This window comes from Nicotiana sylvestris, chromosome 12 (genome assembly GCF_000393655.2).
Source record: "Nicotiana sylvestris chromosome 12, ASM39365v2, whole genome shotgun sequence".
Classification (NCBI taxonomy): domain Eukaryota; kingdom Viridiplantae; phylum Streptophyta; class Magnoliopsida; order Solanales; family Solanaceae; genus Nicotiana; species Nicotiana sylvestris.
The window spans coordinates 167,818,296-167,843,106 of record NC_091068.1 but is presented as its reverse complement, the minus strand read 5'-3'; the positions used below and the strand labels follow the sequence as shown (position 1 = coordinate 167,843,106).

At 39.0% G+C, this 24,811-nt stretch overlaps 1 protein-coding gene across 8 annotated transcripts; it reads right to left on the bottom strand.

Annotated features, from left to right (window-relative positions):
* Positions 1-517: 517 nt before the first annotated feature.
* Positions 518-15,704, bottom strand: LOC104229777 (uncharacterized). 8 transcript variants are annotated; one of them, XM_070165407.1, is made up of 8 exons: positions 15,364-15,704; positions 13,212-13,273; positions 10,488-10,554; positions 9,492-9,540; positions 4,347-4,401; positions 2,055-2,564; positions 1,751-1,855; positions 518-1,680 (listed from the first exon to the last, which is right to left on the bottom strand). In XM_070165407.1, exons 6-8 carry the CDS (start codon positions 2,493-2,495, stop codon positions 736-738), a joined length of 1,491 nt encoding a protein of 496 aa, XP_070021508.1. In that variant the 5' UTR covers positions 2,496-2,564; positions 4,347-4,401; positions 9,492-9,540; positions 10,488-10,554; positions 13,212-13,273; positions 15,364-15,704; the 3' UTR covers positions 518-735. The 8 variants fall into 8 exon arrangements, with proteins under 8 accessions (XP_070021508.1, XP_070021506.1, XP_070021507.1 ...); XM_070165405.1 differs by lacking the exon at positions 10,488-10,554 and adding an exon at positions 8,573-8,634; XM_070165406.1 differs by lacking the exon at positions 10,488-10,554.
* Between the last annotated feature and the right edge of the window lie 9,107 nt (positions 15,705-24,811).

The following is a 24,811-nucleotide window of genomic DNA, read 5'->3' as shown; positions in this document are numbered from 1 at the left end:
CAGCAGAATTCCCACGTTAATATACTTTTCCAAGTTTAGGGATGTAAATTTATAAGTCTCATTAATGATTGCGATTTATATGTCTCATTCGCTGCTAAGGGTTGTATTGGCGAGTTGATTGAGAAGTTTGGTGATCTCGCTGATCATGTAATTGGTATTTACAAATTGTGATTACAATTTATATTTCGGCATTCACTCTGTCTAACATTTGCTGCGTTTTAGTGATGATCCACCTTCATACGGGAATATAATCTCATTATTGTTGTCTCTAAATTCCTTCCGACTCAATATTCAACTAGAGGTTTGTTTTCTACTTAGCTGATGGCCATATATCCTCAAAAAGCAGCTTATACATACTCTCTTAAATCTGGTGTTATAACTTTGTTCTGTGACCATGCATTAACTTTGTGTTAATGCATTTGTATTTATATCAGAAGAAATATTTAGTCAACACCTGCTACAATTTTTTTTTTTTTTTTTAAAAAAAGGTATGAGAAATATTTTCAGTTCGACAGTATTCATTTTTGAACCAAAAGCTCAGACTTGATAAAACAAGCAGGTTCAAAAGAGGATGGAGATTTAGCTATCAATAATGTTCTGATCTGTACGTTCTTTTCCAAACATCTAAAGCGTCATCAGTCATCACAAACGTCAATCAAACCTATTGAAGAAAACATTTGAAGACGAGATCGAACTCAGAAGAGGAGTTGCTGTATAAGAGTAAATTTGGCTTCATCATCCTCCTCCTAGATCATAGTCATCATAAGAGCCTTCATTCTCCGTTCCCTCACCAGCTTCATCTGCAGCCTCAAGATCCTCTTCATCAGCCTCCTCATCGTCATCTTCACTGTCCTTTACTACCTCATTGCCACTTCCGCCTGCAGCCTCAAGATCCTCTTCATCAGCCTCCTCATCACCATCATTTTCACTGTCCTTTACTACCTCTTCATCTGCAGCCTCAACATCCTCTTCATCGGCCTCCTCATTGCTATCATCTTCACTGTCGTTGACTATCTCATCACCGCCATTGTCTGCCTCATGAAGATCTTTTTCTTCATCATCTTCATTGAAATAATTTAGAGGGTTCGGCCATAGCTCATCCTTGATTATCGCAGCAACTTCATCATACTTCTGATTGACTTCACTACTGAACCACAAAAAGAAGCTTCTTTCCTCAGCAAGGGGAGCAACTCCATTGCCTTCTGTCCATTGTACTGTGGAAGCAGTAACTTTTGTAGGTCGTCCATCTTCAAGGAAGGTATAAGTCTTCGACAGCATTGTATTTTCAAAAAAAGGATTTGGACTGAAGTAGAAGGTGATGGTATAACCCGATTTAAAATCTTCAGTGTCTTCCACTTCGATAGAACTTAGATACTTAAAAGTTTTATGGTCCTCTTCAGTACTAACAAGATTACCGAGAAAAGGGTGTCTCAAAAATGCCGTCAACCAGAAGTTAGGAATAGTTTTAATAATATCATTTCGTTTCTCATAGACTGGCTTGCGGAGCTGACTGAACTTTTGTGCTATTTTCAATACTTCATCCCTTGCTTCTTCATTAATCTTCTCGAGCTTGTCTTGTATATCTTGCAATTTTTCAATGCACAGAACCAACTGGTTGTTTTCCTCATCTTCTGCTTTCTCTGCCATTTTCTGCTTCTTATTTCCTTTTTCTTCCCCCATCTGTTCCACAAAGCAAACCAGTAACTCTTATAACTTTGTATTATTAAGACATACAAAACTTGAAGGTTACCTTAATCAAATTAAAATGCTCATCGCTAATAAGTCGCGCATGCTCCATCTTCTCATCCCACATCTTCTTCAATACTTCATATTCTTCCTCTTCAGAAACATACTCCTAAGTCAATAAGTGCATATACATAAAGATAATTGAAGTCATCCAACAGAAGAAAAAGATCAAAGTGTTGTTATAACCAATCAGCACAATCATACAAAAGAGCAATGTTTCACTTTCAAAGTTTCCAGGTTGTAATATTTCACATACTGATAAACACATTATTATAATGCGACTTAAAGAAAGGACTATTCGATTGTACCTTCTTCAAAGCCTTGAGAACAAGCAATATGTAATCTTTGCGGATATGCAAGCTCCTCAAGAGTAGTTCAAATTGCAGAAGAGCCACCTCTTTATTAACCCCTAGCAATTGCACCATAGTTTTGAGCACGAAATTCACTTCTACTTCCATGTTCGTCATGACAGATTCCCAATCCAACACATTATAGTTAATGTAATCTAGTGATGTTGTTAACACACATTGATGCTCCCCGCGAACTACCAGCTCATCTTTCTCTTTGTTATTCCCACTGCACTCCACTAATTCTTCAATAACCCTTCTTTTCTTGTTTTTGGTTTGCTTCATTTTATTTTTCTCAAGGCGTTTCTTAGTAGCCAGTTCCAGATCTCTTCTTTTCGAATTATACCCTTGTGTTGATTCTTCATTATTAGAGCTCGACTGGCCTCCTCCATATGCCTCCATTTTTGTGTTAGAGAAAGATATATTTGTCGAAACAAATTAAAGGAGAAAATCAGCCGAATATATTCTCACCTGTACAGAGAAAGAGACACAAATATGTAACTTAATGGGAAGAGAAAGAATGCAATTGTTTAATATATGATCTTTGCATATGACAGGTGCTCACTCGTTTATTTCGTGAGTATCTGAATCCTTCTTTCTCTTGTTATTGACATGTTTTGTCGTGTTCCCTCTTATGGTTCGACTCAAGTTGGACATTTATTTATACATGCTAATCGAAAAGAAACAAACTCATGAACAAAGAAAGCACCCCCCCCCCCCCCACTACATTCGAGTAGTACGCTTGGTAATCAATGTGTTGGTCTAACATGTTTTAATTTTCCGAACATTAAGTATTAGAAATCTAATGGAATAGTCTGTATATTACAGGCGACGCTAGCATCTCTGCAGCGCAAAAGATGTTTGACTAAAGACTAAATGCACACAATCACCAACACCTTTATCAGCATTGATCACAAATTCCTCAAACTGGAAATAACTTCTTACAGACCAATACAAGCAATTTAAACACAAAATCATCACTTCATAAACGTAGAAGGAAAAAAAGGAAGACAAAGCACCACTAAAGCAACAATGAAGAGAACAGAAACCGCGCAAACCTTTTTTCCCACCTTAATTCCTAGAGAACCTTTTAGATCTTAGTAGTGACTTAATTGATCAAACCATATCAATATCAGAACAGGGCTTATGGAATTCTTGTCAAGGGATTTGCATGTGACTATCTAGAGGACTTGCTATAGAGTATTGAGAAAAAAATACTGTAATTAATAAGCATGAAACGTAAGAAATTCAGCATTATGCATAATTAGCTACTGCCAAACATTTTTTAATCGTATTAACAAAGTAATTCAGACATTCTTTTACAAGATAAAACCCTAAGAAATGGAAAGAAGAATGATCCACAAATTAAACAACTATGCTTAAATTACCTCTCCTTTGAAGTGTCCTCAGATTATAGATAGATGACGTCCTATTATTGCACACTAATTTAATAATAAGCTTCTGATTTTCTGTCAAACTCTGAAATGGGTTTTGATTTTTACTCCTCCGCTTTCCATTATAAAACATCACATTAACTTCGTAACCATAAAATGAATGAAAACTTTTGCGGTTCTATAGTAGAGTTCAAGAAATGGTGGCAAATTATTGTAGTAAAGACTTTTGTTTTCTCTAGTTATATTTATAATGGTACATGAACCGCTATTTATTCCAAGAGAAGAAACGCCACGTCAATTTCCTCCTAATTTTTCCTTTTGTTTCCCTTTCATTTAATTACTTTATCAATATGATATTGGGTATTATTGAGATTTTCAAATAAAATTCACACTAGATAATTTGTCACTTAAATATTTTTCTAATATTTCGCATTTTGTTGAGTTTAGTTACTTATCAATCTTCATCATTTTTAGGAATTTGAATTATTTCTTTTATGTTTATTTGACAGCTTAAATGTCACGACTCCGGTTCGCCCTCCGTGAACCATCGTGATGACACCTAGTCTCTACGACCAGGTAAGCCTAACAATGCGGAATATAAACAACAATTGCGGAAGAAATAATTAAAACTGAAATAGTGAAATAAAACAGTGTTTAAATGCCGCTCGGCATACACAGTAACAACTCTCGAGACTAATAACATTTTCCAAAACCCGGAATCTCATGATCACAAGCCTTTGAATGTCTACAAGCATCTAACTCCAGAATATCTAACAAAGAAACAAAAGTACAGAAGGGCTAATACAAAAAGAGAGAGAGTAGAAAGGGACTCTTCGGTTTGCGGACGCGACAGACATACCTCGGAGTCTCTACAAGCGCCTTGTCTCAAGCGTGATGAGTATGAGTGGAAGTACCTGGATTTGTATATGAAAAACATGTGCAGAAAGGGCATGAGTACACAACAGCAGTACTCAGTAAGTGCCAAGCCTAACCTCAGTCGGGTAGTGACGAGGAAGGTTAGGGGCCTACTGAGGTTAAATAAAATATAAGGTTCAACAGTGTAGGACAAAAACAATATAAGTACAACAGTAAAAGTAACACAGGATATAAAGGACAACAACAACTACTACAGAGGCAGGGTGTACACAGAAAGAGATACAACTAAGCACAAAGATAACAGTCGGGGATCTCCCAGGATACCGTCCTGTAGTCCCAAATATAAATATCTCGTGGATCTCCCGGGATACCATCCCGTAGTCTAACTCATAATGCGAGGGGATCTCCCGGAATACCGATCCGTAGTCCCAAATGTAAATACTCAGTACATGGGGGATCTACCGGGTGCAGTCTCGTAGTTCCAATGTAAATGTGCATGGGGATCTCCCGGAATACCGTTCCGTAGTCCCAAAGTAAACATATAGGGGGGATCTCCCGAGATACCGTCCCGTAGTCCCAAAGTAAACACACGGCAATAACAAGAAGAGTACACAGTTCAATTCAAGTTCCATACCAAGGTAAAATAGGTATTTCTAACCTAGCATGTTGCACGTAATCCAAATAAGGCAGTTTGAGCAAGTAAGGTAATTAAGTCAATTAGACATGCTTTCCTAAGTTAACAACAGGCTTAAATTGCAAGTAGTATAAACAGGAAAAAGAAACATACTAGTAATTACTTAATGAAAACCGGATTTTCAACAATTAGCATAAGTACGCACTCGTCACCTCACGTACAAGACATTTCAATTATCAATAATACCAAATTCTAAAGGGAGTTTCCCCCCACAAGGTTAGGCAAGTCACTTACCTCGAACCGGCTCAAAATCAACCTGAAATCACGTTCTTGCCACGAGTACTCGACTCCAAATGGCCCAAATCTATTCAATTCAATTGCATAATGTAAATAACACTTCAAGTACCCGATTCTACAAATAAATTCTAAGCTAATACACGATATTAGGTAAAATAACCTTCTTGTCGTTGGCTGCTATCATTTTCCCGCCCGACTCGATCCTTTTGGTGAGGTCCTTGAGCATTTTTACGGTGACAGCATCGGCTACCAATCCGTTATTGCTCAATCTCTTTGATACATGTTCGGCCGGGGGAGTACCTTCCGGTGCTATTGTGCTGGGAGTCTTCGGGTGGCTTTTGCAGCTGAGCGTTAGCCAGTTGTTATGCCTGCAACATTTCAAAAATAACATGAAGACTAACTTCCCGTTCTTCCCGAGCTGGGGTTTTTTGGGCTTTCTATTGATCACCATATTGTATGCTCCTGTCGGTGTGTGAGGTTTCGTCGATCTGCTGTGCGTCTTGCGAACCCACGTCCACTGGAATCGGTCCAGGTGCGTTATCGGGGTTTTGTAGTGGCGCGCCAATAATTGGAACAACCACACCATTTTCTCCGTGGTTTTCAAGGTTGTTGTTCTCAACTCTGTTCACTGAGCCAACACAGTTTGACCTGAAATCGAAGATCTTGGACAAGAAAAAGTGTGAAAGGAAACTTGCATTGTGTAACTAAACCAACAAGAAAATAATCACTATTATTGTTAGCCCCACGGTGGGCGCCAAACTGTTTACCGTGAAAATGATAATAACAATTAAATTTGTTGATGAGACTCTAAAAATACGTGATCTAACTTTATGCTAGTTGTTAAGCAGTTGATGTTAGATATGTGAAGATAAAATATGAAATGCGAGCTAAAATGGAACTATAATCAAACCGTGGGGTTAGCTATTCGGGCCTCGAACTGGCTAATGAGGGGTCTCGAGGTCGATGCCTGAGCTCGGGCTCGGGTTATCAGGGATAACTAGGAAGGGGCTAACAGTTAGGATATAATTAAAGGAGGCTCTTTATAGCCAATGCCAAGCAATAAATGAAGAACAAGTATGCAAGCAATAAATATGAGCAATAATACCGAGAGAATATGTTAGAGAGAAAAGAGAGAGAGAGAGAGATAGATATTATTTATTTCGTGTAGAATAGTTGGAGCAACAGCCGCCCTTTACAAAATGGTAAGGATCCCCTTTATATAGGAGGGGAATCCCGTCATAGTACAAAATACATTAATTGTAAAGGTATGGAGATGGGACGGCTAGACTTGACACCTTGATACAAGTTCTGGGCAGGCCGGCTTTGTCAAACTTAGCTGCGTGCCTTGAGAATTCCCCATTTTTACTCTAACCTCGATCGACATTCACTTTAGGTCGGGCCTCGACGAGCTTCGAGGGAGGGAACTCGGTTACATCTTCGCGTCCTCGAGTCCTCGAGGTATTCTTCTGAAATGAACTAATAGCAAGAAATTGGGGCCTCTTGATTTCGCCGCATACAAGGACGTGGTGGCTGTGACTGGCTCGGGACAGGTCTGCTAGACTGACCACTGAAAGCACCACGTGCAGGAGGCGTACTAGATACTGGAGGTGCATAATAGGGCTCCTGAGGTCTAGGAGGAGCTAGAATACCACTGGCTGCTGGAAGAGTTGAATGAATGGGGCGACTCATATAACTCATACCATGACGAACTGTAGCTGGGGAACGAGCACCAGAATAATTGCCCGACTCTCGAAACCTTTTGGCCTCCCACTCCTCTCTATCTCGAGCATGCATACCCTCCACTCTCCTAGCAATGCTCGCCACCTGGTGATAAGAAATATACATCTCCAACTCACAAGCTATGTTAGACCTAATGCTGGGAATGAGCCCCTCAATAAACCGGCGAACTCTCTCACGAACTATAGCAACCAAGGCCGGTGCATGCCTAGCCAAGTTAGTGAAACGGACAGCATACTCTGAAACAGTCATAGTGCCCTGACGCAAATGCTTAAACTCTGCGCGCCATGCGTCCCTAAGGCTCTAAGGGACAAACTCTCTCAGGAATATGTTTGAAAACTGAGTCCAAGTAAGGGATGCTGCCTCAGCTGGACTGTCCAACTCAAAAGTGTGCCACCACTGATAGGCTGCCTCTCAAAGCTGGAAGGCAGTGAAAGAAACCCCACTCGTTCCTGATATACCCATAGTGCGGAGGATATGGTGACACTCCTCTAGAAATCCCAAGGCATCATCTGATGCTAAACCACTGAATACATGAGGCTTATACTTCATGAACCTCTCAAGCCTCCGTTGCTCATCCTTTGAAGCCGCTGCCCTGTCCTCGGGCTAAACTGGGGCCACAGGCTTTACTGGTATAACCTTGAGGATCTGATCAACCTAGACTTGCTGCTCAGGAGTGCGCGCGGCGGGAGTCTGTGCTCCTCCCTCAGCTTGGGATGTGGCTGCAGTAAGGAGAATCAACCATGCCTGAGCTAGAGTGGTGTACATGCTCACGAACTGTGCAAGAGTCTCCTAAAGAGCTGGAATAGTGGTAGCAGTAGGCGTATTAGGTGCCTGGACTCCGGCTGGAGCTGTTGGTGGCTTCTCTGCAACAACTCGCACGGGTGCTCTGGCTGCACCACAGGCGCGTCCTCGGCCTCTACCCCGACCCCGACCTCTGACGGCTCTAGCAGGAGGTGCGGGTGCCTGGTCATCTCTGGCAGCACGTATCCTCACCATCTGTGAGAGAATAGAAGACAAAAGTTTAGAATTGTGATATCAAAATCTCGCACGACAAGGAAATCAAATGAGGGGGAATCTTCCTAACAGTTACATAGCCTTTTGTAGATAAGTACAGACGTCTCTGTACCGATCCGCGAGACTCTAATAAATCGGCTTGTGATTCATGACTCCTATGAACCTAGAGTTCTGATACCAACTTGTCACGACCCGAGTTTGCCCTCCGTGAACTATCGTGATGGCACCTAGTCTCTACGACTAAGTAAGCCTAACAATTTGCAAAAACAGGAAACGAAAGATAAAACTAGCCAAAAACTGCGGATAAAACATAAATAAACATTTAAGATGTCGCTCGACATATACAATACAAACTCTCAAACTAAAACAACTCCCAAAACCCAGGATCTCATGAAATCACAAGCTATTAAATAACTACAAGTGTTCTAACTCCAGAATGTCTAAACAAAAGTAAATACATGAGAGTTAAAGCTAGAGGGGAGAATAGAGAAGGACTCTTTGGTCTGCAGATGCGGCAGATATACCTCGAAATCTTTGAAGATCGCCTCGCCTCACTGGTGGTATGGCTGAGCCAAATAACCTGGATCTACACACGAAAAACATGCGCAAGAAGGGCATGAGTACACCACAACGGTACTCAGTAAGTGTCAAGCCTAACCTCGGTCGGGTAGTGATGAGGAAGGTCAGGGCCCTACTGATTATAGATGAAATATAAGGTAAAACAGTATAGAATATGATAATATAATTAAAGTACTAACAGTCTATAACGAATAAAATCACAGAAAGAATCTAACTTAGTACACAAAGATAGCAACATGGGATCTCCCGTGATATCGTCTCGTAATCCGAATCACAAATGTGTAGGGGAAACTCTCGGAATACCAATCCATAGTCCCAAAGTAAATATCCACTACAGGGGATCTACTGGGTGTTGTCCCGTAATCCCAAATTTAAATGTGCAGAGAGATCTACCAGAATACTGATCCGTAGTCCCAAAGTAAACAAGCAGAGGGATCTCCCGGGATATCATCCCGTAGTACCAAAGTAAACACACGACCATCTCAGAAAGTATACAGTCCTATTCAAGAATTAGACAGGAGTTTCTACCCTAACATGCTGCACAGAGTACAAGTAGGCATGTCACGACCCAAATCCCGGTCGTGATGGCGCCCAGCACACTACTAGGCAAGCCCGACCATTATTCAACACTTAACCCAATTTATCAAAAATAGCAGAAAAAAATATCAATTAAGCAAGATTAAAGTACTGAAGATTTTAACAAAATACACAATATAATCTCACTAGGACCCGGTGTCACGAATATGAGCCTCTAGAATACAGAATATCATCCTAATACATGGTATATCCAAAGTCTGATAATGCGGAAATAAAGAGATAGGATAGGAGGGAGAAGATCAATGGCTGCGAACGCCGTGCAGCTACCTCGATACTCCCAGAGGCTGGATCTACTGAGCCTGAGACTGCCCTGGATCTGCACACAAGGTGCAGGGAGTAAAGTGAGTACTCCAACCCAGTGAGTAATAAAAGTAACTACAGTCCAAAGATGAGAAAATCTAGTAAATACACAAAGTAAGCTAAAATCCAAATATACAGCAACATATGGAACTGAGCAGCTAAACACCAGTATAAATACAAATACATGAATGCAATGCATATGATGGTACATTTCAGTACCCATTGCGGCATGCAGCCCGAGCCATCCATATTTATTTATCGTCGACAGTGCTCACTGGGGGTGTGTACAGACTCCGGAGGGGCTCCTACAGCCCAAGCGCAATATCTTGGTCAGTCATTGTTACCTGACCGGTCAACCATTGTTACCTGACCAATTTATATCATACAGTGCCATTGTTACCACTGTTCAAGTATATCATCCAGTGTCATTGTTACCACTATTTCAAGTATATCACACAGTGTCATTGTTACCACTGTGTCAAGTATATCACACAGTGTCATTGTTACCACTGTTTCAAGTCACTTTATAATCAGTCCAGAAAATAATATAATAAGCCCCTTGGGCATTTACAAAACAGAAGTTCCCAGCCCGGAATACATTTAAAAATATCATTTAAGTTTTCAACACTTAGAATTATGGCTGAGTTTGCAAAACAGCATTTAAAACCTTGGACTGAAATTAAATGATATGCAAATCATGCTAAGCAGTAATATCAATCCTCGAAGGATTTTACAAATCGGCACAAGGCCCCAAACATGGCATCAAGCCCAGTAATATCAATGAAGTATGTGTATCAATCACCAGTATAGTATAAACATCACACGGGGTGGACCAATTCACAATCCCCAGTAGTATCCGACCCCGCACTTGCCATGGAGTGCGTGTCACGCCTCAATATAGCGTTACGATATGAAAGTCCGGGGTTTCAAACCCTCAGAATAACATTTACATCTATTACTCACCTCTAACCTGCCGTAGACTAGTCCGCAATTCCCTTTCCTCTTGAATCGACCTCTTCGCGCGTCGAATCTAGTCAAAACCACAACGAATACATTACAATAGGCTAAGGGAATATAACCCAATCGAAAAGACTCGAAAAATGTTGAAAATCCCGAAATTAGCAAAACCCGAGCCCCAGGCCCACGTCTCGAAATTCAGAAATTTTTACATCAATACGACCCTTATCTCGCCACGAGTCTATACATACCAAATTCACAAAAATCGGAGTTTATTTGACCCCTCAAATCACCATTTAATTCTCTTAAGTTTCAAGCCCTAAACCACCACTTTTGTCCATAAATTACTTGAGTTTTCAGCTCTAATCCATGTATTTAACTTGGAAATAAGTAGAAACAACTCACCTTTGATGCTTGATGAAATCCCCCTTGAAATTCTCTCCAAAATAATCCAAGCCAAATGAAAGAAATGAAAGAAATAAGCCAAATCCGTGTTTAAAAGAATCTGCCCGTGCTTCGTCGAGTTGTACCTTGCACTTGTGCTATACAAGTTGTACATCCTATTAAAATTGTTCCTTGTCGGACACCTTCTGTTTAAACACCCATAACGTCTTGTATAAATATCCAAATGACAAACGGTTTAAAGATTTAGAAACTAGACTCAAAGATCTTTAATTTGATAGGTTGTACACCATATAACTCTTTATATATCCCGAGATATGAGCTTCTAAATCGGCTCCATGAAATCAGAAAATTTCTGGAGAAACTGCTCCACCAGTCATCTTCAATCAATCATATTCTCTACAAATGTCCAAATTACGATTTCTTTAGCTTTCTGGAAATTAGATATGAAGGGCTACAATTTTTATTTTTGAATCATCTCAAAATTTCTTGTAGATCAAAAGATATATGTCTCCGAAGTACGCTCTGCGACTGCACATTGCTGTCCAAAGACAGCTTAGCAGAAGAAATTGCAGCAGCTTTTATTTTCACTAAAAATGCTCTAACTCCATCATACGAACTCAGAATTGGACGATTCTTGTTCCTATGAGTCACAAATAATAATACGAACACAACCCTTCAATCGAAACTCAATTCGGAGCTCGTTTTCCCAGTTCAATACCCATTTCGCTCGTTAAACAATTAACTCACATTTCACGTCAAAAACCCAACCGCGACTTGATGAAATTAAACCAAAATTTCTAGATCAGTCCTATAATTCATGATTTAAATTCTTGAATTCTCGAAATCAAATTTGGATCTCTAGAACTAAAAATAGACCCTTGGATCATTACATGTTTATGCTCAAAACGGCAAAAATCTTCCAAAAACTCTTCCAAAACTTATCCGAGCCTCATGGGACCCCGACCAAAAATGCCAACATAATTCATAACATCATTAAAACCTGCTCAAATCATCAAAACACCTCAAACAACATCAAATTACCCAAAACTCATCGAATTCAAGCCTAAGTTTCCAAAAACTTCCGAAAATACACTTTCGATCAAAAACCCGACCAAACGATGTCTGAATGACCTGAAATTTTGCACACACATCAAAAATGACATAACAAAGCTATAGAAATTCTCGGAATTCTATTCCGACTCCCGGATCAAAATCTCACCTATCAACCAGAATTCGCCAAAATACTAACTTCGCCAATTCAAGCCTAATTCTACACCGGACCTCCAAAATTACTTCTGATCACACTCCTAAGTCACAAATCATCCCCCGAAGCTAACCGAATCATTGGAATTCAAATCTGAGCCCTCTAACACATAAGTCAATGTTCGGTTGACTTTTCCAACTTAAACCTCCTTAAAAGAGACTAAGTGTCTCAAACCTTACCAAAATCATTCCGGAATGACTTTAAATTTTGCACACAAGTCATATTCGACATTACGGACTTGCCCCATCTTTCGGAACTGCATTCCGACCCCGATATCAAAATTTCCACTTCCGGTCGAATTTTCTCAAAAACCTTCAAATTTCTATATTTAGCTAAATGACATCAAAATGACCTCCAGACATCCGAATTCACTTCCGATCGCGCTCCCAACTCCAGAATCACCATACGGATCTATTCCCATACTCAGAATCCCAAACGGACATCTATAACACTGAAATACCTTCCAACCCAAATTTATGAAATTCTTTTAAAGTACTAACTTTCACAATATACGCCGAAATGCTCACAAGTTACCCAAAACCAAATTCGGACATACGCCCAAGTCCAAAATCATCATACGAACATGCTGGAACTTTCAGATCCCAATTCCGAGGTCGTTTACTCAAAATTCTAATCCTAGTTCATTTCTTCAATTTTAAGCTTTCAAAATGAGAATTTCCATTTAGATTTGACTCCAAACTTCCTGAATTTTAATTCTGACCATACACACAAGTCAATATACCTGAGATGAAGCCGCTCATGCCCTCAAACTGCTGAATGACGCGCCGGAGCTCAAAACGACCGGTCGGGTCGTTACAAGACACTTAAGGCAGGTAAGACAGTTAAGTCACATAGGCATGCTTTTTCTAATCTAAACAAGAGGCTTCAAGTACAAATATTTTCTAAATTACAAGAAAACATAGGCATTAGCTTAATGAAAATGGGATTTTTAACAATTAGCACGTGTATGCACTCGTCACCTCACGTACACGTCACTCATATAACAAAAATACCAAATCCTAAGGGGAGTTCCCCCATACAAGGTTATGCAAGCCACTTACCTCGAACCAGCTCAATCAACTCGAAATCATGTTCTTGCCACAAATACTCGACTCCAAATGACCTAAATCAATTCAAAGTAATTGCATAATGTAAATATAACTACAAACAACTAATTTAGTTAATGAAATTGAAGCTAAGGCAAGAAAATAGAAAAACGCCCAAAAATCCTTCCCGGGCCCACGTCTCGGAATCGGATAAAAGTTACGGATTATGAACCCTCATTCACTCATGAGTCTAACCATACCAAAATTACTCCAATCCGATACCATTATCTTGATCAAAACAGCAAAATTAGGCCTAAGAACTTGTCCAAAATTTTCCCTAATTTCTGACCCCAAATCCGAAATTAGATGACGAATTCGTGTTTAGATTAATGGGTTATAAGCAAAAAGGAGTTAAGAATCATTACCTACAAACTCCCTCCGAAAATCGTCTCCTACCGAGCTCCCAATTCAATTTTGTAATATGTGTCACACCTCCTTTTTACCACCCGAGAGGGGGTGTATGAGAGTTTTTTCAATTAAAGTGACATTATTCGAAATGAGATTATTTTTATTTAATTTTTCAGAGTCGTCACTTGGGATAATTATTTTGGTGTCCCAAGTCACCTATTTATTTTTAAATCCCAAATCGAGGAAAATCGACTTTATTTTAAAAGTCTGCGAACTAGAAATTCTAGATAAGGAATTCTGTTAACCCGAGAGAAGGTGTTAGGCATTTCCGGGTTCCGTGGTTCTAGCACGGTCGCTTAAACTATTAATAATTGGCCTATTATCTGATTTACTACATATTTTAAAACTATTGTGCATTTTTAACCTTTTAACCGCTTTCAATTATTTCAGTTGCTCATTTTTAGGAATTATGGAATTATTTCTTGAATAAGTTACGATTGTCGTACACTTGCCGTTTTGGAACACATTGCAAACCACGCTACATGAAATGCACCCGCGATTTGCAACATGTTTATTTTAATTAATGTTCAGAGTTGTTATAAGCATGTCACATGAAATGCACACCCGAATTGGGAAATGAAACATCATGACTATGTCACGAGAACCGTACCCATAATCATAATGGTTTATTAATCGCACCTAAAGTATGCTATGAATGTCTATAAGTTAATTAATTTTCTTAGAGCTTTTTGAGATTAATGTGGAGGTCCATGATCATGGAATGAATTATTGTGGACAAGATATACAGTTAGTTAAGCTAAGTTGAAATTATTAGTTAATTTCTAAGGCTGGGCTTGTTTAATAGCTACTCAATTTGATGAAAGACAGTCAGTTAATAGTGAAGGAAAATTGATCACAATGGTTACGTGTTTTCTTTGGCCCGATAACAGGCCAGCTGGCATGATGGACTATAGTGTTGGTTCTATATATAATATTTGAATTTTAGGCCCAAAGTCAGGCCCTGTGTAAGGCCACAATTCCAGTTACAACTATAGCCACCAATTATAGACATTAGCCACTACTCAGACCTTTGACGGATTTATTTCTAGTTCTACCCAAACAATATGAATTGATGTCAATTACCAATAGAAGAGCATCGTTATCGTGTTTACATTGCATTCGAATCGCAAAATAGCCAAAACTCAACAATCATAACAATTACATGACTCGAATATTGTGACAAGAATGAGTTCATATTCATATCCAAATCTTCATGCTGTCAGAAAACTAAACTGCAAATAAATATCATCTCCAAAGCTTGCATTTAAATTTTACAACTAACTAATCCCAGAATATTCAACTAAGCCTCTTAATTGCAATCCTTAATGAAGTTAATAGGGAACAAGTGGTTTTAACTATAATTAAAGTTCATATATAATAATATCCAAATATAAATGGAAGATAATTAGTTCTTAATTCAAATCTGCCGATCACTAGGGACTTTAGTCCCACCTTTTGGCTTCGAAACTCACTGATATGACCAATTAGTGGTCAGATTCAAAATTCACAGCCATATACCTACTAATAGCAAGTGTTGAGATAGCATTTAAATCAGGTTCATACTCAGATAAACATAGCATACAAATTAATGATTGTAATCACTAACTCAATAGAGAAGAACATGTAGTTTCATGAAATTATATTTAAACAGACGTGGTTAAACCAAATCAAATAACATAATCCAAATCAGGAAAAGTACCTTGAAGTAGCAACACAACAATGAGAAACAACAATAAGAACTAGAACTAGGCCTAGCAATGAAGGAAATCGGCAGCACTCAACAGCAATTCCACCAAACAGTGTTGAAACAAACCCAGAAATACTAAGCTAAGAAGCAGAAATTTAATCCTTGCAAAATATCCCTTGCACTCCTATTTTCTTCCCTTTTTTGAGTTTTTCAGTACTTCAAATCCTAAATGAACTTTTGAGTTTTCAGAACTCTTCTTAGTTGCTTTTAAAAAATTTCAGCTGCTTTAGTGTGAGTAAGAATGTGTGAGTGAATGAGTCCTTTTTTGGATATGGGTATGGGAAGGGATCCGATCTTGTGATAATGTGTTAGGTCTCCTTTTATGTGAGGAATTAGGGTATAAAAAAGATGAAAAAAGGGGTAATGGGTATTGGTATTGGAATTGGGCTGAGGTTTAAAATTAATTTTGGTCATTTTAGGAATTGACCCAATTTTAGAAGAAACAAGACCAAAAATATATTCTTCCTAATTTTATTTTCTTTAATTAATTAAAATCCTAAATTAATCTATTTTGTAGAAATTAAAATTCTTCATTTATTTTTAACATTAAAACAACTAATTAACTTAAAACTAAAGAAAAATGTTAATTTTAAAGGATGAAATGTAAATATGTAAAAATGACCATTTTTTGTGATTTTTTGCTTAATAAAATTAATTCCTACATGCAAATTGAGCTAAGATGCATGAAATTAAAACGTGATAATTTTATGATTTTTCTATGATTTTAAAAATATTAAAAATGCATGGAATGCAACTAAATAAAGAAAAAATTCTAAAAATCAATTAAAAATTATGTTGGTCTATTTTTAGGAGTTATTTTCATGTAGGGCAAAAATCACATGCTCACAATATGAACTCAAAACCCTCGATTTTGAACATTATGTTCTGCCGAGACGCGACCTTAATGATGATCGTGGAAGCTCTCATGTGATCGCGAAGAGCAACTTTGCTGGCTCCTAGATTTACCCTACGCGAACACGATGCTTGCACTGATCAGGTCTACGTGATCGCGGTTGACCTCACGCGATTGCGAAAAGAAACTCCCATTCCACAGATGCCTCACTTCTTCCTGTCACACCTCCTTTTTGCGCGCCCGCCCCGAAGGGTTAAATGCGCGGGTGGAGTTTTTCCAATTTAAGTGACAATATTCGAAATGAGATTATTTATTTAATTCAGAGTCGCCACTTGGGACAGGTTTAGCTTTTGGTGTCCCAAGTCACCGGTTTATCTTGAATCCCAAATCGAGGAAATTTTCGACTTTTCCAAATGAAGTCTGCGAACCAGAAATTCTAAGTAAGGAATTCTGTTGACTCGAGGGAAGGTGTTAGGCACCCTCGAATCCCGTGGTTCTAGCACGGTCGCTTAAATTGTTATAATGGCTAAATATCTGATTTAAATACATGTTATGACTTACGTGCTTTTATTAAGTTTAAACCGCTTTTATTATTATCATTTATTTTTATAGAATTGCAACGTCGTGAAAATGCATCTCGAACCACGTCACAATCAATGCACCCGTAGTTGTTAACACATTTCGACTCCGTTGAGATTTGAATTTGGGTCACATAAATGCGCACCCGAATTTAAGAATGTAATTTAATTAAGTCGCGCCTAAAAAGTCTAACGCATTATTATCTTTGGGGAAGGCAGTGGAATTCACTAAACAGTCCATCCCAAATTCTAAGTATTTATTATGACCAATTATTGAGGGCCCCGCAATTTGCCTTTTTATTCGGCGAGGCTCGTCTCATTATTTTAGAAGGGTACCCTACAATGACTACGTCTTTACTACATTTATCTTTAAAGAAAAGGATGATGCCGAATTTTGCTGGTTTGGACAAATACGGACTGAATCCTTATTATGTTTGCCGAACCTAAACTTGTTTGATTACCTGATTGATTGTTCATGAGGTGAGGGTTACCGCATGCTTTGTCTTCAACAAGTGAATATGCTTATTAATTCGCTAAGTGAGATTGCAAACAAACTAACAACATATATTGAGTTATGTTTAACGACCTCCAAGTTCTATTCTTAACACTCTAAACTATTTGAAATTGATAAAAGAAATCGGCTGTTTTATTATGAAAATTACTACTAATTGAACTCAAAAAGGATTATTAGTTTTTCTCAACAATCATCAAAAGAATCTATACCGAAACCCAGTATCGAACCTGCATTGGAACGAATAAACTGACAGGAGAACTGGCATTCATAGCCAGACTCTTAATGTGACTGTATGGGAGTTTGTTTGGGATACATTTATTCCGGACCCAGTACCACAGTTTTGTCAATTCAGTGGTCTAGGCAAAATGCATACAAGTGCTACCATGACTCTATGCTATACAGTCATACTAAATCAAACAAGTGTTATACTGAACTGAATGTATACTAAATCAAAACATGCTGTCTATGTCATACTATCATTACTGTTGAGCCATGCTATCTAACAGTTCATCTTAAACAGAATGTATGCTAGTTTATACAGAATATTTGCAGTTCGCAGTAAAAATACAGGCCCAACTAACATTCGAACTATCTTTTTACACCAATGCTATAACATAAACTGGTATTCATTTCTTTATTTCTGCTTCAACTTCAAACTTTCAACAATACAAGGTTCAAAGATTGTGTACCTGGGAATATTTGCAATTGAAGAAAGGGGCAATTAGTAGAGTAACAATGAACAAATGCAGCAGCAGTAACAACACCAACAGTAGCAGCAGGGCAGTATAGCAACAGCAACAAGAAACAGTAGAGTAGCAACTACAACTCTCAAACAATTGGAGTGAGATCAACCTCAACTAAACTAAACTTTCGAGTAGAACAAACAATAAACAAGCAGACTCAGTTTTTGTGAGAACTCAGTATTGCACAGAATAGGTCCGGATTTAGTTGAAGTCAGAAACAAAAGGAAAGGAAGCAATTTCTGGTTTTGTTTGTCTGAGTTATCAGACAGATTCTTTTCCAGTTTTCTGGATTCAAAAATTTGAACTTCAAGATATTCCCTCTTAGTATCTCTCCCTATCTCTGTGTGCTCTATCTGTGTGTCTCTAATTAGTGTGTATTCCAACTCTCTTTTTCAAAGAATTCCTCACAGTCTATCTGTTTTTCTCTTCCCTTTCTCTCATTCTCTCCTTTTTTTGTCTGGTCCTCCTCCTTTTATAGCCTCAACACCATCTCTTTTAACAGCCTGTTTTTCAAAATGTCACCGTACCCCTCCCATGTGTCTTTTTCCTTTTCAGATCCCAATTAGTTATTTAAGTATATAACTCCCATCAACATTCCCTGGCAGACTTACTTTTAAAGGGTTTAATACTTTTTAAACTTAAAGCAGGGTATGGGCAGTAGAATATGTTGACAGCATATGCTGTCAAACCATTTTTAAAATTAAACAAAGGACCTTTATGCAGGCCACAGGCTGTGCACAAAGCACATGAGATGCACCAATGCACATGCTGTGCACGAGTGCACATGCCTTCCAATTCAGAATCTAAGCACAAACAATCCAACAGCTATAAGTGAACTAAACTGGCTCTTAATTGATTCAGGCAAATGTTCAATAGAAGCAAATCGATTTAACTTTGTTCAGACAGTTGAAACTAATTGACGACACATGTCGACTCGACTATATTAGCATTAACATACACAAACGTAGCCAAATCAGACATTCAAAAGCATGGGACACATGACTCGACTTATACTGATTAAGCAGGATTATACTTTGAGGAATCAGTAAGTCAGTACAAATTTGGGATACAACCAATACACATGTCTTATCAGAATAGGAGGGGTTCAAACAAAACACAGTGGTTCAGGCAAAGTGGTCAATCAGAAGGTGGTAAAATTTAAAGACACAAATTGAAACAAAACATGACCAGATATTTAAAACAAATCACACGGACTAAAACAAATAAAGGAAAGAAAACAAACTCACCTTAAAGCTTGCAAAGTTAAAAATTTGAACTCGGATTTGGACAGACCTCTCTTAAGGCTGAACGGACTTTAATCGAAGTGTTTCTCAGATGAGAAACACTTCGATTAAGGTCCATTAGACCTTAATCTCTTTGGCTCGGACTGGCATGGGCCAGTGATGAAGGACACAAAACTTTCAAACTTAGATCTGGGATTCAGGCTTCCCTGATCAGATTCGGACCAAACCAAGTATGGTTTGGTCACGAGAGGGTCTGGGGAGTGTCTGGTATGAAGCTGGGGTTGGTTGGTGTAGATCGAGTTTTGACTCGAATCTTCAAATGAAGATTCGAGGACCTGTGGGGTGATTCGAAGTGTGTGGTTGGTAGATTTAGGTTCAGGATGGCATGGGGGTTCTATGGTGTTCAGGGGAAGGTCACCGGCATCCATGCCGCCGGCTTTAATGGCGAAAGTATACAGGGGCGGCTAGGGTTTGGAGGACTGAGGTCTGTGGAGGGGACGACTAAGGCCTGGGGGTTAGGATAGAGGGGGCAGGATAAAGGCCTAGGCTTATATAGTTAGTGAGGGGTCGATTCTTGGCCGTTGGATGAGCTGCGATGAAGGGCCAGGATTTTTATGCTGATGGGTAACGGTGTCGTTTCAACCTGAAGGGGTTTGGATCGGTCCGGGTGGAAACGGGTCGGGTTCTGTTCGTGGGTATAGGAAATGTGATCTTGGCCGTTGATCAATCTGAGATCAACGGCCCAGATCAAACTGTATCCATACGACGTCGTTTGGACTCTCTCTGGGCATCATCTGGACTGGACCGGGCAGGCCTAGGTTTTGGGCTGAGTTTGTTGGGCCAATTTAACAAATTGGCCCAAGTCCGGAAGGGGTCTTTTCTTTTTTTTTTTTCTTTTCTTTTATTATAAAAATACAAAACTAAGTAAAATCAAATTAAAATAAACACCTAACACAATTATTTGCACACACATTAAAATGACTCAAAACAGGTAAAAATTAAACAGAACAAAATCAAAGGCAAAGATGCCCGTTCATGCTTTTCTATTTAACAATCATGTTACAGTTCAGATCATGCATGACACGTACATTTTTTGTATTTTGTTTTAATAAAGTAAAAATGGGCCAAAGTCATAAACAATTAACGAAGTGCCATGTAAAAATCTCAAAATTGTACAACGGGATCAATTGTTGTTATTTTTTATTTCTTTTGGAGCGATTGTCTCGCGAAACAAAAATCACGTGCTCACAGCTGCCCCTCTTTGTTCGGAAACACGAAGAGTTTTCGTGCAAAGATAAAGTGAGCGTGCGTGAGCGATTTTTGCCTATGGACTACTCCGTATGAAGCGTTTTTTTTTGAAAGATCTGACCGAATCTTGCTTCAAAGATTTCCTACATATCCTGGGCTAAACAGGAATCAGGTCAATGTAGTTCGGGAAGTTTTGGTAGCTGGGACTACCATGGGATTGCAATGCTTGCTGCTACTGCTGCTGCTGTTGTCACTGCTACGTCACTGACCGCCTTATTACAACCAAACGAAAATTAGAAACTGAACTAACTACTTATATGTATGTCAACTGCTAGTTACAAGATTCCTATCTATGATTCTTTTACGACTTGATCTTGGGTCTTAGCTGATTCTGCTTGTAGACTCTGATCTGAATCTTGATGCTTGCGAGTTGCGGCGACTTGTGTAACCTCTGGGATACTGAGTGAGACGCGATTGGCAAGGTTCAGGCCCTTAATTAAACGTTGGAGTCAATCCGCCCTCCATTCACTCTGATATCTCGGAATGTCTTCTTTTTGTCTTTTTCTTCTTTGATTCTGAGTTGAGACTCATCTCGTAGGTCATTTCGATCCGTGTGGCTCGAGGTTAGACCTGCGGGAAAAAACAAACAAACGAACGAAATTTTCTGCCCCAGTTTCACTAGGAAAATTTCGTTAATTATTCACCAGGAAATTCATAAAATTGATGAAAGAGGATACGCATGCTCAGTTCAGGGTTGGAGCCCTAACACCGGCTAGCTGGGGAGAGGTTCGGTTTGGGGTTTTAAAACCCTAATGCCGAACAAAGGAAGAATTCAGTTTAGGGTTCAAAACCCTAATGCTGGCTGGAAGAAAAAGTTCAGTTTAGGGTTTAAAACCCTAATGCTGACTAAAAGGAAAATTCAGTTTAGGGTTTAAAACCCTAACGCTGACTAAAAGGAAAATTCAGTTTAGGGTTTAAAACCCTAATGCTGACTAAAAGGAAAATTCAGTTTAAGGTTTAAAACCCTAATGCTGATTGCATGGAAAAAACTCAGTTTAGAGTTTAAAACTCTAATGCTGGCTGAAAGGAAAATTCAGTTTAGGGTTTAAAACCCTAATGCTGATTGCATGGAAAAAGCTCAGTTTAGAGTTTAAAACTCTAATGTTGGCTGAAAGGAAAATTCAGTTTAGGGTTTAAAACCCTAATGTTGATTGCATGGAAAAGCTCAGTTTAAAGTTTAAAACTCTAATGCTGGCTGAAAGGAAAATTCAGTTTAGGGTTTAAAACCCTAATGCTGATTGCATAGAAAAGCTCAGTTTAGAGTTTAAAACTCTAATGCTGGCTGAAAGGAAAATTCAGTTTAGGGTTTAAAACCCTAATGCTGATTGCATGGAAAAGCTCAGTTTAAAGTTTAAAACTCTAATGCTGGCTGAAAGGAAAATTCAGTTTAGGGTTTAAAACCCTAATGCTGATTGCATGGAAAAGCTCAGTTTAGAGTTTAAAACTCTAATGCTGGCTGAAAGGAAAATTCAGTTTAGGGTTTAAAACCCTAATGCTGATTGCATGGAAAAGCTCAGTTTAGAGTTTAAAACTCTAATGCTGGCTGAAAGGAAAATTCAGTTTAGGGTTTAAAACCCTAATGCTGATTGCATGGAAAAGCTCAGTTTAAAGTTTAAAACTCTAATGCTGGCTGAAAGGAAAATTCAGTTTAGGGTTTAAAACCCTAATGCTGATTGCATGGAAAAGCTCAGTTTAAAGTTTAAAACTCTAATGCTGGCTGAAAGGAAAATTCAGTTTAGGGTTTAAAACCCTAACGCTGACTAAAAGGAAAATTCAGTTTAGGGTTTAAAACCCTAACGCTGACTAAAAGGAAAATTCAGTTTAGGGTTTAAAACCCTAATGCTGACTAAAAGGAAAATTCAGTTTAAGGTTTAAAACCCTAATGCTGATTGCATGGAAAAAGCTCAGTTTAGAGTTTAAAACTCTAATGCTGGCTGAAAGGAAAATTCAGTTTAGGGTTTAAAACCCTAATGCTGATTGCATGGAAAAGCTCAGTTTAGAGTTTAAAACTCTAATGCTGGCTGAAAGGAAAATTCAGTTTAGGGTTTAAAACCCTAATGCTGATTGCATGGAAAAGCTCAGTTTAGAGTTTAAAACTCTAATGCTGGCTGAAAGGAAAATTCAGTTTAGGGTTTAAAACCCTAATGCTGATTGCATGGAAAAGCTCAGTTTAGAGTTTAAAACTCTAATGCTGGCTGAAAGGAAAATTCAGTTTAGGGTTTAAAACCCTAATGCTGATTGCATGGAAAAGCTCAGTTTAGAGTTTAAAACTCTAATGCTGGCTGAAAGGAAAATTCAGTTTAGGGTTTAAAACCCTAATGCTGATTGCATGGAAAAGCTCAGTTTAGAGTTTAAAACTCTAATGCTGGCTGAAAGGAAAATTCAGTTTAGGGTTTAAAACCCTAATGCTGATTGCATGGAAAAGCTCAGTTTAGAGTTTAAAACTCTAATGCTGGCTGAAAGGAAAATTCAGTTTAGGGTTTAAAACCCTAATGCTGATTGCATGGAAAAGCTCAGTTTAGAGTTTAAAACTCTAATGCTGGCTGAAAGGAAAATTCAGTTTAGGGTTTAAAACCCTAATGCTGATTGCATGGAAAAGCTCAGTTTAGAGTTTAAAACTCTAATGCTGGCTGAAAGGAAAATTCAGTTTAGGGTTTAAAACCCTAATGCTGATTGCATGGAAAAGCTCAGTTTAGAGTTTGTTGGGGTAAGCTTGTTGGGGAATATTTACAAAAGGACTCGCTGGGATGTGCTGATGAAATTTCTACGGGGATTTTTTTTTTTTTTTTTTGGGAAGACTTTGCGGGAGATTGTACAAAAAGAGAAACTCTGTGGGGGTTTTGTACAGGGGGAGATTCTGTGGGGATTTGTCCGAAGGTGGACTTGCTGGGGACGATTTCAAGATTCCTCTCTTTCTTCTTTACTCCGGAGCACCATCAAACGTCATGATTCATCATGCTTGGGTAATCATATCAACGAGATGAGGTGCTTTCCTTCATGAGACGGGATTCCGTGCAAACAAACCTGCCACCTGTCCTTTCCGGTGTGTCCTGAACTCGGGGTTAAAATGCGAAAAGGATTCGAAAAGAAACAAAGAAAAGGGAAAACAAATCAGAAAAGGAGTCCCCTTTTCGGGATGAGAAAAACTTATCTGAGGAAGATAACGCTGGCTTTAAATGACATGAAATGCCCTTTGGACTGGACGTCTGACCTTCTAAGAGCTTGCGTTTTCCTGAACCAGAACGGATCTGCGATTCCAAACTGGCGGCACCCTGCCGAAACTTTCTTGGGATGGCGTCATTCTTTTTCGGTCAACAGCGCCCTTTGCGAGTTTTCGCTGGCTGACCTCTCTCATTTCTCTTCCTGTCATCGCTTGATAGCACTCTTTGCGAGTTTTTACTAAACAAGCTCTCTCATTTTGGTTTCTCTTCTCCCGTCGCCTCGTGGTGCCCGAAGGTTTTCACCGCCGAGACTCTCTCATTTTATCTCTCTCAATTCAGAGTGTGATGGTCTTCGTTTGTGACGCTTATTGATTCCCCACCATATTTGGTAATTGATTTGAAGGCTTGTGCTTGGTAAAGAGAGGTAGTGATACTAACTTCTCAACTGCTCGACGTGCCCCGGTTTTCAATTTCAGGGTGGATGGGATTTTATTGTTGGTGTGACTGAACCTCAGGGAGAGGCTGCCTACGTATCCTTTCGGAATCAAGTCAAACGTAGTTCAGGCCTCAATCAAATTTTGTTTTTGTTTTCTTTTTTCTTCTTTTTTTTTGTAGAGAGGATTGGGTAGTGTTTGGGAGTAGTGGGGGATAAAACCTTCGCCCTTTTCAACGTGTCAGGACCACTTGGAGTATGATCTAGACGTAGTACCTCTTGACTGCATCTGCATTCACCGCTGTGTCAGGGTCATTTCCTTCGATATCACCTAAATACAATGCTCCTCTTGGCAATATTTTCCTTACGATGTATGGGCCTTTCCAATTTGGGGCAAACTTTCCTTTTGCTTCTTCATGATGCGGCAGAATACGCCTCAGTACCAATTGTCCTACTTCGAAATTCCGGGGTCGGACTTTCTTGTTGTAAGCACGGGCCATCCTTCGTTGGTATAACTGTCCGTGACAAACTGCAGCCATCCGCTTTTCATCAATCAACGTCAATTG

Bases quoted from the DNA above. Each gene is read 5' to 3' on its own strand.
- LOC104229777 (XM_070165404.1), bottom strand. From the start codon at position 9,769: ATGGCTCGGGCTGCATGCCGCAATGG. The intron at 4,402-8,572 runs GTATATCTGCCG...ATACAAATCCAG, and splicing joins CGATCTTCAAAGATTTCGAG to GTACTTCCACTCATACTCAT. The intron at 1,681-1,750 runs GTAACCTTCAAG...TTTGTGGAACAG, and splicing joins AGCATTTTAATTTGATTAAG to ATGGGGGAAGAAAAAGGAAA.